This window comes from Pholcus phalangioides, unplaced genomic scaffold (assembly GCF_987345545.1).
Source record: "Pholcus phalangioides strain wild (caught in Gottingen) unplaced genomic scaffold, Ppha-v1.0 ptg000043l_1, whole genome shotgun sequence".
Taxonomy (NCBI): domain Eukaryota; kingdom Metazoa; phylum Arthropoda; class Arachnida; order Araneae; family Pholcidae; genus Pholcus; species Pholcus phalangioides.
The window spans coordinates 1,240,005-1,254,134 of NW_028301629.1; the positions used below are offsets into that span (position 1 = coordinate 1,240,005).

At 36.2% G+C, this 14,130-nt stretch overlaps 1 protein-coding gene across 1 annotated transcript in view; it reads left to right on the forward strand.

The window, feature by feature from the left end:
* Window positions 1-10,575, forward strand: part of LOC149063767 (glutamate receptor ionotropic, NMDA 3A-like) — a 306,454-nt gene extending 295,879 nt beyond the window's left edge. Inside the window, exons 9-13 of the mRNA XM_089255635.1 lie at window positions 679-826; window positions 1,589-1,885; window positions 3,541-3,660; window positions 8,165-8,238; window positions 8,827-10,575. Coding sequence (XP_089111761.1) covers window positions 679-826; window positions 1,589-1,885; window positions 3,541-3,660; window positions 8,165-8,238; window positions 8,827-9,535 — 1,348 coding nt within the window. The 3' untranslated portion in view covers window positions 9,536-10,575. The remainder of the gene's footprint in view (window positions 1-678; window positions 827-1,588; window positions 1,886-3,540; window positions 3,661-8,164; window positions 8,239-8,826) is intronic.
* The last annotated feature ends 3,555 nt before the right edge of the window (window positions 10,576-14,130 follow it).

Below are 14,130 nucleotides of genomic sequence, written 5' to 3' on the forward strand. Positions count from 1 at the left end.
TTCGCGTGCTTGTTCATTCAGTCACTCGATTTCTCGTTCAACTGGTTGCTTACCAATTCTCAAACTTGCTTCCCTGACTGATTGACTCACTCCATCCTTCAGTGGCAAACTGTTGCGGAAAAATTTTCCTTTCGGTGAATGACTGTGAATTTTCGCGAAGAAAATAAATGTAATGAATTTAAAAATGAAATACTTGCAGGCAAATTACTTATCAGGCGCGGATCCAGGACGATGTGACGGGAGGGGCGAATTGTGAAACTTCCTTTGATTATCCCGTATTTTAAGGGTTAGAAAAAAAATTTGCTATTTTGTTCGGCTCTTAGTCGGTTGTTCCTATCGCCCCCTTCCCTTCGAATCTATGCTTCAGATTCCATGGCTCGTCGTCCATGAGCTATTAGCTGATCGGTTTCACCGTCCATTGCACGGTTCCGTTCGGCATATATACGCTCTAGCGAAGGAAAATCTCTGTCTCCTCTGTAGCTTAGTGGTCAGAGCACTCGTCCGGCAATCGAGGGACCCGGGTTCGACTCCCGGTAGAGGCAGAGATGAGTTTTTTCCTTCCTTAAAAAATTAACATCTCAAATAATAAATATCTTCACAACATCCAGTCTTCTGTATATCTTGTATTTCTATCACTAATTTCTTCACGAATTCGATTTCCTTGTTCTTTTTTTTCAGAAAAAAAGAATTGGATGTTTTGATTGGTGATACAGCTGTCTTAAACTATTTTCGTGGAAACGATCCTGGATGCAACCTCCACCTACTAGGTGACTCGATATTCGAAGACGCCTATGCGGTCGGAGTACAGAAAGGATTTCCTCTTACTGTGAGTACGCATTTAGAGCAATACGTATTAACACTGCACTAACTTTTCAGAGAATATGTATTATTCCGGAGTTTCCACCCTTCCTAGAACTACCGGAGCGGTAAAGATGAACGCTACTGTAAAAATACATGATACAGCTGTGAATGTGCATTTATTTTCAGATTAAAACAAGTCCTATAAGAACTAGGGTTGCCTGTCTTGAAATATTGTCATACGGAAGTTATCCGATGTCACTCTTCACTTTAAATACGAAGGGTTTTAACAGATGGTTGATGATGCAAAGAGACAAATTTAGGAAAGATAGAAAATTCAACCGCCCTTGCGGTGAAGTGTGAGTTTCCGGGTGAGGTCCCTAAACTACAAAGGTCACGAATTTCAATTTTTCCTTATTGCTCGTTTGCACTGAACGGGACCGTACATGGACAGTCGGACATAACTCAGGCCAAGCTAACAAATGCTCACACTGCCACCAGATGGCGACTTATAGAAGGATGATGTCACTCTCCGCTTTCCATACTATATTTTTCATCTTCGCATCAACCAGCTGTTGAAAACCTTCCTATGAAAGCACGGGAAGCCAAGATCGTGCAACAAAATCCTAAAAGGGAATTGATGATTTTTTGTAAGCAAATTGTAATAAAGAAATTCCGGGTACTTTTGGGTACACCACCCCCCCCCCCCCTCGTATATGGCATTCTTTACTGTACGTGAAAAAAAAGGTTTTCTCCATTGAAATACTTTTGACTTTGTTATTTCTGGCAGGACGCGATATCGCAGCTGCTGCTCAAGTACAACGAATACGGATACCTGGACCAGCTGCAGAAGAAGTGGTACGGCCGTGTCCCCTGCTTCGACGATCGCTTGCACAGGTTCAACCAACCGGAGCCGTTGACAGTGCACGCAGTTGCCGGGGTGTTCATCATGCTGCTGGTCGGGATGTTGATTGGAACGATCATCCTCGTCATCGAACATCTTGTCTTCAAGTACGCGCTTCCCGTGCTCAGGAAGAAGCCCAAGGAAGACGTGTGGAGGAGCCCCAACCTCATGTTCTTCAGTCAGGTCTGAAGCACTTTCATCAGCAAATAAAAGAAAAATTATTCATGAGAAATAATGAAAGAAATAATTGAATCCACCTTTACTCAGAATGGATTTCTCCTTAATTCCCAATATCGATTAATTCCAAAATTATTCTTTACATCACGGTCTGAAATTATTTCGCTAATTTTTGAATTTTTATTAATTTTCTTTATAATTGATGAAAGAAATAATTTTTAGAAATTAATGAAAGATATAATTTTTAAGAAAATTGATAAAAATTCAAAAATTAGCGAAAATAATTTCAGAGGGTGATGTAAAGAATAATTTTGGAATAAATCAGAATTCGGAATCCATTTCCTTCATTAATTCTCAATTCATTTCTTTCATCAATTCTGAATTTTTGTTAATTCTGAAATTGTTTCTCTTATTAATTCTCGAATTATTAATTCTTTTTTTAATTCTCGAATTATTCTTTTAATTCTCGAATTATTAATTCTTTTATTAATTCTCGAATTATTAATTGCTTTATTAATTCTCGAATTATTTCATTCACTAATTCTTGAATTATTTTCTTCATTGATTCTAAAGTTATTTCTCTCATTAATTCTAATGTTATTTCTTTCATTGATTCTAAAATGATTTCCCTCATTGGTTCTTGAATTTTCGTTTTTTATTGATTCGCTAATTATTTTTTTCCTTTATTCTCGAATTATTTATTTTATTTATTATCGAATAATTTCTTTCATTTAATTTTTGAATAACTGATTTCATTAATTCTCGCATTGCATTTCTCATTAATTCCCAAATATTCTTCCATTAACTGTTTGATTAATTCAGAACTTTTATCAGTTTTTAAACTATCTCTCTCTCTACAATACTGAATTTTCACACATTCTCAAACTACTTCTTTCATTAATTCTGAAATCATTTCACTCGTCATTTCTGAAACTATTCTTATCATTAATTGTGAATGTCTATCGATTTCGAATGGTTTCATCAATCCTGAAACTTTTTCTTTTAGTAATTCTAAACTTTCATTAATTCTCAATTATTTTTCATTTATTCTCAATTATTTTCCATTAATTCTCAATTATTTTTTCATTAATTCTCAATTATTTTTCATTAATTCTCAATTATTTTTCATTAATTCTGAAATTATTTTTCATTATGAAATTATTTTTCATTAATTCTGAAATTATTTTTCATTAATTATGAAATTATTTTTCATTAATTCTGAAATTATTTTTCATTAATTCTGAAATTATTTTTCATTAATTCTGAAATTATTTTTCATTATGAAATTATTTTTCATTATGAAATTATTTTTCATTATGAAATTATTTTTCATTAATTCTGAAATTATTCTTCATTATGAAATTATTTTTCATTAATTCTGAAATTATTTTTCATTAATTCTGAAATTATTTTTCATCAGTTCTGCAATTACCATTAATTGTAATGTTATGAATTTCTTTTAATCCTGGACACAAGGGTCCTGAAAGAATGCTCGAGCTCTAAGGCTCCCGTACACTTCAATTCCCTGCTAAATACCGAATAAAAATTTGTCAAATTCGCACACGCATTTCTTTTTTTTCATAGTTGATTATCATGTTCTGAATATTTACTTAAAATTTACAAATTTTCATTGTTTTTTTTTTTGTTATCTGTATTCACAGAAGTTGTACCGATTCATAAACACTGTTGAACTGGTTTCTCCGCATCATTCGGCAAAAGAGATCGTTTCGAATCTTCGAGAAGGACAAATCGCCAGCCTCTTTCAGAAAAGCGTCAAGAAGGTAAATTTCTTTCTCTTTCTAATATACTATGGCCGGGAATATAAAATTATATCCATATTCCATCTGAAAAAAAATTAAGGTGGAATTTGAGAATCAATGTGGTTGAAGTCAGTGGTTGGTTCTCAACCGGGAGCCATATTTCCTTCACTCCTCCCTCGTGGTACTAGGATATTTTAAGGGGACTATATGAGGAAATAAAGTGGCAGGAGAGCCACGACATGTTGGTAAAGGGGACCAAGAGAGAGCTAAGAAAAAAAAATTAGATGTGAAGAAATAAAGCAAAGTGAAACATAATGAGGGAAAATTCTATTTTCGGAGCCTATATAGATCCTGGAGCCATGTTAATGTCTTTGTCCATTCGGGAGAAGGGAGGGGGTCTTATTCCTATTAGAGGCCAGTGGTGTCTAGAAAGCATCATAGCGCCGCCCCCCCCCCGCGGCAAAATAATTTTTATAAGGCCCCTTACCTAGCTAGAAATACTTGTCCACCAATTTACTTGCCTATTCTCCAAAATTTCAACCAGACCTCATTTTTATGAGCCCCCCCCGCTCTTGGGGCCCCGGGCCTTGCTAGGGTGGGCCTATCCGTTAAGACGGCACTGTTAGAGACCTCTGGTATTGTCATCTTCGCCAGTGAGCATACAGATATATAAGTTGTGATGTTCTGGGGTCCATACATACACCCGAAGCTACTATTCCCGGAAACTCATGATGTTGAGACTGCCCTGTGCATAGAATCCGCCCCCCCCCCAAGAAAGAAGCTTTATGAACTTAAGCTTATGATAATCACCAGCCTTTCATGTCTATCTCCGCCTACGAGATACGGGGGAGCCAGGAGAAACAAAATATGGTCCAAAGTGAGCCATGAGATGTTAAGAAACACTGGTCTAAATCGCGGACACGTGGTCTAAGACCACTCGGACACAGCAAATACAAAGGCGAACTCTTCGGACGACCAGACGTAAACATCACCCCTCCACGACTCATTCGTGTGAATTCTGACCACGAAGTCCTGATGACGGCTCTCCATTGAAGAGCCGAAACGCGTCGACCATTCGAATTTGTCTTGGAAACGTGGCAATTTTTGTATAAATATATTTTATACGACGAAATCCTTCGATTACTTCTTTTGAAAGCGAAAATGGAGGCTGTAAAAGGCATTGCTATTGCTTTGAACAAGTCGAAATAAGTGTCTGACGTGTATTGACCAAACATGTGCCCTAAAAACCAAAACGTGGTTATGGTAGTAGATAGATGGATAGTACCGCTCACACGAATATGGACTGATGCAAAGCAACTTGCTTCTGTTACCTCAAAAGAGGCAGGGTTGGGTCTCAAAAAACTTAGCAAAGGTTTATAATGGTCCTCTTTGCCCGGTGCAAGCAAGTATAATATTTGGAACAAAAAGTTGGTAAATTGGAGAATTTCAGTTCAACCTAAAACTGATGGTTCAAAATTGTTTTACAATAACTGCATTAATCTTCCTCATTCGGTGCATCATTTCACTAAAATTAACTTCATTGGAAATGGAAAAGACGAAAAAATTTTACAGGCTCTTCTTGCTTTAAAGAGAAAAGTATATACATAGTTATTTAGTTTATAAATGCATTTCCTTACAAATTGATTTTAACGTCTGTCAATAGTGGAAATTTCAATTAGTTTTTGTTTCTAAATTGTGCTTTTAAAGTTACTAGATCAACTTATCAGGAATTCTGGAGGAATGCTGAATAAAGCTCGGTTTATGCAACACTTGTGTTATGAGTTCTAAACTTCATAGATGGCGCAGCAAACAAATGTTAATAATTTAAAGGAGGGACTTTTTGTACAGGCAGTGTTTGAAATAGTAGAGCCCGGATAAAATATGCGCTAAAAAATGAAATTATGCACTAAAAACCCAGAAATATGCGCTACAAATAAAGATGAATCTTTGTACCGAGGTATGCCGTGGAATTGAAAATACGTGGGAAAATTGAAAACAAATATCTAATGATGAAGAAAAATTTACGCAAAAATTAAAATGTTTATATTTAAAAATGCTGACGGAAAGAAAAAATGACATAAAAATTCAAATATGGCTAAAACATTCATTTAAAAATGCGGAAATATTCATTTCCCAATACTGGAATTAGCGTTTAAAACTGCTGAAATGGCCATTTAAGAATGTTGAAATACTCATTTAAAGGTACTGAAATGGGCATTTAAGAATGTTTAAATACTCATTTAAAGGTACTGAAATGGGCATTTAAGAATGTTGAAATACTCATTTAAGAATGTTGAAATACTCATTTAAGAATGTTGAAATACTCATTTAAGAATGTTGAAATACTCATTTAAGAATGTTGAAATACTCATTTAAAGGTACTGAAATGGGCATTTAAGAATGTTGAAATACTCATTTAAGAATGTTGAAATACTCATTTAAGAATGTTGAAATACTCATTTAAGAATGTTTAAATACTCATTTAAGAATGTTGAAATACTCATTTAAGAATGTTGAAATACTCATTTAAGAATGTTGAAATACTCATTTAAGAATGTTGAAATACTCATTTAAGAATGTTGAAATACTCATTTAAGAATGTTGAAATACTCATTTAAAGGTACTGAAATGGGCATTTAAGAATGTTTAAATACTCATTTAAGAATGTTTAAATACTCATTTAAGAATGTTTAAATACTCATTTAAGAATGTTGAAATACTCATTTAAAGGTACTGAAATGGGCATTTAAGAATGTTTAAATACTCATTTAAGAATGTTGAAATACTCATTTAAGAATGTTGAAATACTCATTTAAGAATGTTGAAATACTCATTTAAAGGTACTGAAATGGGCATTTAAAAACCCTGAAATATGCATTTAAATAAATACGAAATGAGAGCATTTTCGAGGCGCTAAAATATGCATTTAACAATGTCGACAACTTGGGTTATTTTCCAACTGGATCTGGTATTTTTTATGCCATTTAGTTGGAAACAAATACCCACCTAGTTTGCTAGTTGTTTTACTAGTCTTTTTCAAAAAAATTTCCGTGTACTAGTAGTCTATTATTAAATTACGTGAAAGTACGGGAATGTGCAGGAAAAACTTAAACGTATGGTGTGTTTCTTAACCTTTTTAAGCTCATGCCCCGCCCCTTTGGACCATATTTCTTTTTCGTGACCCCTCCCCCAGTTTTATCCTCGCCCCTCTCCCACTCTCATCTGAGACCTTTTCTACTTTTTGAATTGAATTCAGTCAGAACTAAATTTATAAATGAACAAAATTTGATAAATATGATCGATTTCTGCAATCCTGGGCCAAGCAATGATTCACATCGGGCGGGGGGCGGCAAGTTCATCGAAACAACAGTCGAATCTTATGGTAAAAAATAGGCCTCTGTAAATACGGGACATATGGCTATTCGAATGATGACTGAAATTAATTCTGGTTGTTTTAAGCCTGGTTTCTAGTTGTCTTTGATGAAGAATCAGGTTATCTCCTGAATTGAATTTGTAATCAATCCCTTGCCGCGCCCTGGGTTGGAGCCCAGTTGAGAGAAGCAGCCAATTTGAGGAACGATTGGCCAAGAAAATTAGTAGAATGGGAAAAGGGCGGTAAAATACTAAAACCCTTAATAAATCTCCCCCCCCCCCGTCCTGACAGTTAGGGACTAGGTCAGTGAGTGACTAAGAAAGTGACCTAGAGAGTTTGCAAGCGCGTGAGTGGGCAAAAGAGTGACTTAGAGAGTTAGCAAGCATGTGAATGACCAAAAAGTATGACGTTCGGAGCGAGGGACCAGGTCAGTGAGTGACGTAGAGTGTGTGCGATCTTGTGAATGATCAAAACAGTGACCTAGAGTGCGTTAAAAAAATGTGAATGACCAAAAGAGTGGCCTAGAGAGTGTGGAAGTCTGTCAGTGACCAAAAGAATGATCTTGGGTGTGTGCAAGCATGGCCAAAACGGTGACGTAGAGTGAGGGCAAATTGTGAATGACCAAAAGAGTAACCCAGACAGTGTGAAAGCGAGTTGGCAACCAAAAGGGGTTTATAGAGTGCGTGCAAGCATGTAAATGACCAAAAGAATGACCTACAGAGAAATGGGCCAGGTTACTTAGTGACCTAGAGCATGCTCAAGCATGTGAATAACTAAGATAGTGACCTAAAGAGTGAAAGCTTGCCAATGGCCAAAACAATGAGAGACCTAGAAATGGTGCAAGTATGTGAATTACTAAAATAGTAATCCAAAGTGTGCGTGAGCATGTTAGTGACCAAAAATATGACTTTGAGACACAATCGTACTTGCAGGCGTGGGGATGCCAAGCGCGTGGCGCATTCGACGAGAGAGTAGTCAAGAAAATTGGACTAGAATGGGTGAAGGGCGGCAAGTTCGTGCAGCCCGCAGGCTGCAAAAGCTGTAGGCACCTCCTCCATCAAGACCTTTCTGATATACTTTCCATAATGCATATCTTGAATGTCTTTCATGACGTGCTCTATATAATTTTGTTTTCCGTATGTTTCTTAACAGAAATTCAAGGAAGAAGCCAGAAGACGAAAAAGTAAATCGCAGTTTTTTGAAATGATTCAAGAAATTCGCAGGGTGTGAGTATAAATAGTGCATTGTAATAACGTTTTGTGCGAACGTTGGCAAATTGAAAAATTTTAAGGAACTCGAAAAGGAAAGTGAAGTTCAATACTAGGGATTAACAAACAACAAAAGAGGCCTTTTCTTAGGACACATCAACCGCCTTTCATGTTCATATATACTGTAAATGTGATAAATCTGTTATTATACATAATAACAGGTTATTATGCTTACCAATCATTTTGGTATAAGTTTAATAAATTTGTCACTTTTACCAGCGATTAGGCATAATACCCTATTGTAATTGGTGAATGATAAACATGGAAAAAAAATCCAAATGAGGAAGTATGTGTAATGAGTTTTGTCGCACCCCGATATAATGATAAAAAATTTTGCGATCCTACCCCGATATAATGATACAATACATGTGTGAATTATCATGTTTAGTACATCATACAGTACGATTTATCATGTTTACCTACGACGCGACGCTTGGGTATTTTGCATAACCACCGATAAAAGTGATAAATTTCGATTGTCGCATAATCAATCACCCATGCATGTTCGGGAAACTTATTGTATGTTATCGGTATTCTGTTTTCTAGTGTACGTCAACAAAACGAACCAAGGCCCCCAACATCGGAAGATTCTCGGCAGCAGCTCACATCCCCGCCAAACGCCCGAGACGTCTCCCAGATATTCTCTCAGTCCGGCGAGGACGACGACGAGGACGAAGAGGCCGAAGGCGGCGGCGACGACGAGCACCTCGGCATACGCCAGTTCACGAGGCTGCCATTCCGACACCTGACTCCCGACACCTTCCGAGGTGCCTACCGCACCGGCTACTCGGTGCCGCGGTCTCTGGACGATTCGTCCCTGTTGTCGTCGGAGGCGTCGATGGCACTCGCCAGGGGCAAGCACGTTTGCGCCAGCACCGGGGATCTCGCTAGCGAAGCCAAGGACAGCCGCGAGTTCGATTCCTTCGGTGGCTCTTGGCCCAGGGCCCGGTCGGTCGACGAACTGTTCGCGCACAGGAAGTCACCGTTCGACTTCGGCTCGAAAAGGAAGGTCCGGTTCGAATCGGACGAGGTCGAGCGTGAGGACGAGGACGACGACAGCGTCAACATCACCTCGCAGTGGGGTCGGACCATGGACGAGCTGAGGCTCATCTCGATGAGCAAGGAAGAGATCGTCAGACTATGGCAAGGATCCGAGAGGACTTTACTCAACAGGCTCAAGGAAACGCTGCGCGAGAAACGCCTGCTCGAGGAGAAATTGGCCTTCCTACAGAATTCCATTCTGAAACCACCTTGAATCCAGGGCGCGGTTTAGCAGTGATATAGCAGTTTTTACATCTCCACAGAGTTAATCATACATAATATATAACATAAAATTTTAGCAGTACATCAGGGTATATTTTGAGCAAACAAAACATCTTAGGTATATATACCGAGAATTACACTTTAGGTAATGGATAAGTAAAGCAAATTAAATTTTAATATATTTAAGAAAGAAGAATGGCCGCCTATATATTGCTTCGGTGATGCCATAAGTAGGCCTTTATACTAATAATATTATAACGAAGAAAATACATTTGTAGGTGTATTATATAAAATTATATACACATGCGAGAATTCATAGGCACATATATATATACATGAATATATTAATACAAAGGTATACATACGTATATATATTATATACATACTTGCATTGATTTTTCCTAAAAGAAATTTTACGCGTTGTTAATGCTTTAGATTTGCGAGCATCAGATGTTAGAGGGGAAAAACGTCTCACTAACAAGGAAAGGGTCTTCAATCGAAATGTTTTGAAAAAATTGCCACTGATTTAAATATGCAGAGAAATTTAAAAATATTATGGGTCACTGAGAACGTTTCTCCAAACATTAATATATTTTGAAACGCCAATACAGGCCAAGAATGAATTTGAAAATCCCGCATCCCGAGAGTGACGTCATTTAAGCAACACAAGATCAGGCACAGCACAGAAAAAGAAGGAAGTAGAGTCCTAGAGTTTGTGTAATAGCCATCGAGCTTTACATTACTGGAGGGAACAGCATCCAGAGCCGCCGCGACGGCAGCGACATCGAATGCAAGGAAATCACGTGACTCGGTGAAAACAAAGTTCCCGCCTGGCGATTTGCCCATAAAAATGTACAGTTCGGCCTCCAAACATTACGTTTTAAAGATTTAAAAAAGATTCAATTATTTATTTCATTAATGCTGGAAATAATTTCTTCCAACAATTCTGGAAATTTCCTTCATTAATTCTGAGATTTTCCTTCATTAATTCTGAGATGTTCCTTCATTAATTCTGAGATTTTCCTTCATTAATTCTGAGACTGTCCTTCATTAATTTTGGAATTTTTTTCATTAATTTTGGAATTTTTTTTCATTAATTTTGGAATTTTTTTTCATTAATTTTGGAATTTTTTTTCATTAAATCTGGAATTATCTTTGATTAATGCTGGAATCCTCATTTCCATTAATTCTGGAATAATCTTTCATTATGCTAGAATTATTTTTCATTAATTCGGGAATTATCTTTCATTAATTCGGGAATTATCTTTCATTAATTCTGGAATTATCTTTCATTAATTCCGGAATTATCTTTCATTAATTCTGGAATCATCACTCATTAATTTTGGAATTATCTTTCATCAACGCTGGAATCATGTTTCATTAATTTTGGAATTATCTTTCATCAACGCTGGAATTATGTTTCATTAATGCTGAAATTATTTCTTTCATTAATTTTGAAATTATCACACCGATGCTGAAATTATTTCTTTCATTAAATATTTTAAATTCCTGTGGAAACCATAAGAAAATAACTGGGGATTGTGTTTATTTTCACCGAGTCACGTGCTCTTTCGACGAATGATGTTGCGGACAACTTCTCAGCACGGCCAAGGCCTCTGACGTCATACTCCCTCCAGTAACATAACCTCGATGGTAAAAACAGTGAAAAAGAAATTTCTCAGAGATATCTCCAGGAAACCGCAAGAGGCGATGAGTAGCAAGTGTGTAATTTTGATAATTTTTTACGGCTTCAATAATTGCATTCCGCCACTTTTTTAAATTTTTTCATGAGATGCACATGTACTTGAATAATTTCATAATTTTTTTAGGGTTACACATTGGGACCCTTTCCTTGTAAGACGAGTAAGGAAGCAGAGGGAGATGCTGTACTGATGTAAACTTTTTTTCTCAGGTGATTCCAAAGAAGGTGGTTTTCGGAATGTGCTTTTAACGTTGTATCAACATGTATTTCATTTACTTTTACAAATAATATCGTGATTATAGAGTCATTATTACACTTTAAAATTCTATCGGCTATGGTGGCTTGAAACGCTACCCTTAATCAGTATAAGAAATACGTTATAATACAATCTGGTTTCATCGTCAGAATGATTTTAACACATTGTTGACTGTACGCTGCGAAAGGAACCGATCTTGAGACCGTTGTATACTAAATATTACCTCCATTTTTATACACCTCTTTACTTTGGTTCGATAAAATAAGGCAGGGGATAATTGATGACGGTGTTTACAATTATATGTGTTTAAGAAATGAGCAAAACCCTTCCTCGTCGCTCGTCAGAAAAAAAACGTTTTTTTCTGTTTCACGTCATCAATGTTTGGCAAATACAAAGAAATTCGTCATCCCCCGTCATAAGCAATTTACATATATAGAGAAGGGCTTTTATCCACGTTTTCCGCACGTTTGGCAAACGAAAAACACTTTCTCTCCTGTTCCTCGCCATCATGTTTAGCGAAATAATAACGCTTATCGACGTTTCCGTCATCACCATATCGAAAATGAAAACAAATATTCGCTATTTTTGCCAACAAATATGGCAAACAAGAACACTTTCTGATTTTTCGTTATCCCTCGTCATCAACGTTTGTCAAATAAAAAAACGTTTCTTTCCTTTTACCGTCACGGGCTTGGCACAAATAGGAAACAATTTCCAACGTTCACCAAGCAAAAAATATTTTTATGAATTTTCCCGTGAAGTTTGGCAAATGAAAAACGTTTTCAACCGTTTTCCAGTCCTAAACGTTTGGCAAATTATGAAAGTCTTTCGCCGTTGTTGTTCATCAACGGTTGACAAATGATAGACTGCCCTATCTTCGTTTCCCTTCATTAAGATTTGGCAAATAAAGAAACGCTTTTACCCTAACCCCTCATCCCCCCCCCCCTTTTGACATCGTGTTAACATTTGTTAACATGTCTCTCTACATAGTTTTGAAATATGTAAAGAAACGAAAAATATGTACAAGTTTCGAGATTATCTCGCGTACATGATATTATGAATTCATGTGGTGGATTCTGTAACATAAAAACATATTCTGACGAAAATTCATCATCTGAGGGCTCTAGTTCTTGAATTAAACGAGTTCGTGAAATTTAAATTTATGTTTCGATTAATTAATTTAATGACACGACAGGTTGCACTTCTGTATCTTAGCCATGGACGACTACATTATTTGGCGTGATATGTTTGCCATCTATCTAAACGGAAAGTCCGGCAGTAAGAGATTTACACACGATATACTAGTAAATAGTACCAACGACGTACCTACAAACACATAAAATCACGTATTTTCACTGATTTTTATGTAGTCTTCATGCGATCCATTTCTTTGGCAATAGTTAATGGAAAAACGTTTTCTCATCAAAACCAATAACAGCAGCCATTGACAAGTGAATGTTTAATTAAATGAAAAATAAGTCGCCTTTATTGAAACGTAATGCAATAGGAACTAATTATTTCTTATGCATTTTCCTTCCATCGCGAATTAAAACTGAAATAATGAAAGGAACTGCTAAAAATATTAGAATAAGTAAGTAAATTGCAATGAAACAGGCTTTTAATTTCTTTTTTTGCAAAAATATAACACAATCGAAGCAATTGAAAAAATCTCTTATCCATGTCGACGATGCATTTCTATAGGAAATTAAGTTTTTGAGAAGAGATTTCAATTCTCTCCGTGTCTTAATCAATTAATTGCAAAGGCGTTCAAATTTCGAACTCAAAACAACGAGTGTTTATTTCGTTTCCTCATTTGATTTTTCGGCCGGAATTTGTCATAAAACGAAATTATATATAATGTTTGTACAATTGGAAAAAAAAAAGAATAAATTTTGTGAATGGAAAAAGAAAGAAATGTGGTATTTTGTAACTAAATTTGGATGTAATTTGTTCCTCAAGGAGGAAGAAGCGGAAACAAAAAAAAAAAAGATGGAAAATATTGTCCTTAAGCCTTAGCAGTTTACCTTGCTGATATATCACTTGTACATTCGAAGAAACAAACGTTTTATTGTCTTCTTGTATATATACAAATAAAATATAACTAAAAACGCGTCTGGAATATCCTTTTTTTATGTGTTTTCCATTTATTCTCATTGTGATTCTTGACCCGTTCAACACCAGGCCGCATCTACAGTTACATTCCAGGTTTGCATTTCTCGTACCCTTTAGTTCATTTCAATTTATTCTCTTTCATTTATCGAAGAACATTTTCCATGTCGTCTCTTTAGATCTCATACCTTTTAACATGGTGAAAACTATGCTCCCTATTTCTAATAGATATCAAGAACACGAAACAAGCAGAACTCTCACATTATAAATACATTTAGGGGCTACACATACACTCTTGAAACACATTTTGGCATGTTCCTGTTTGTCAGAAATTCCACAGAGGAATGATTGATGTGTACGAGGAGCGTGAACGGTTGAGTAGTAGTTGACGATATTTCAAGATTTTTCAATGCTCTTTTTTTTTTTTTTTTCATAGTTGATGACACTTTACAGAAAGAGGCCATGAGGAGCTTCAAAAATCACCCATAAAATAAATCTGTTGATGTAAACTTACATTCCA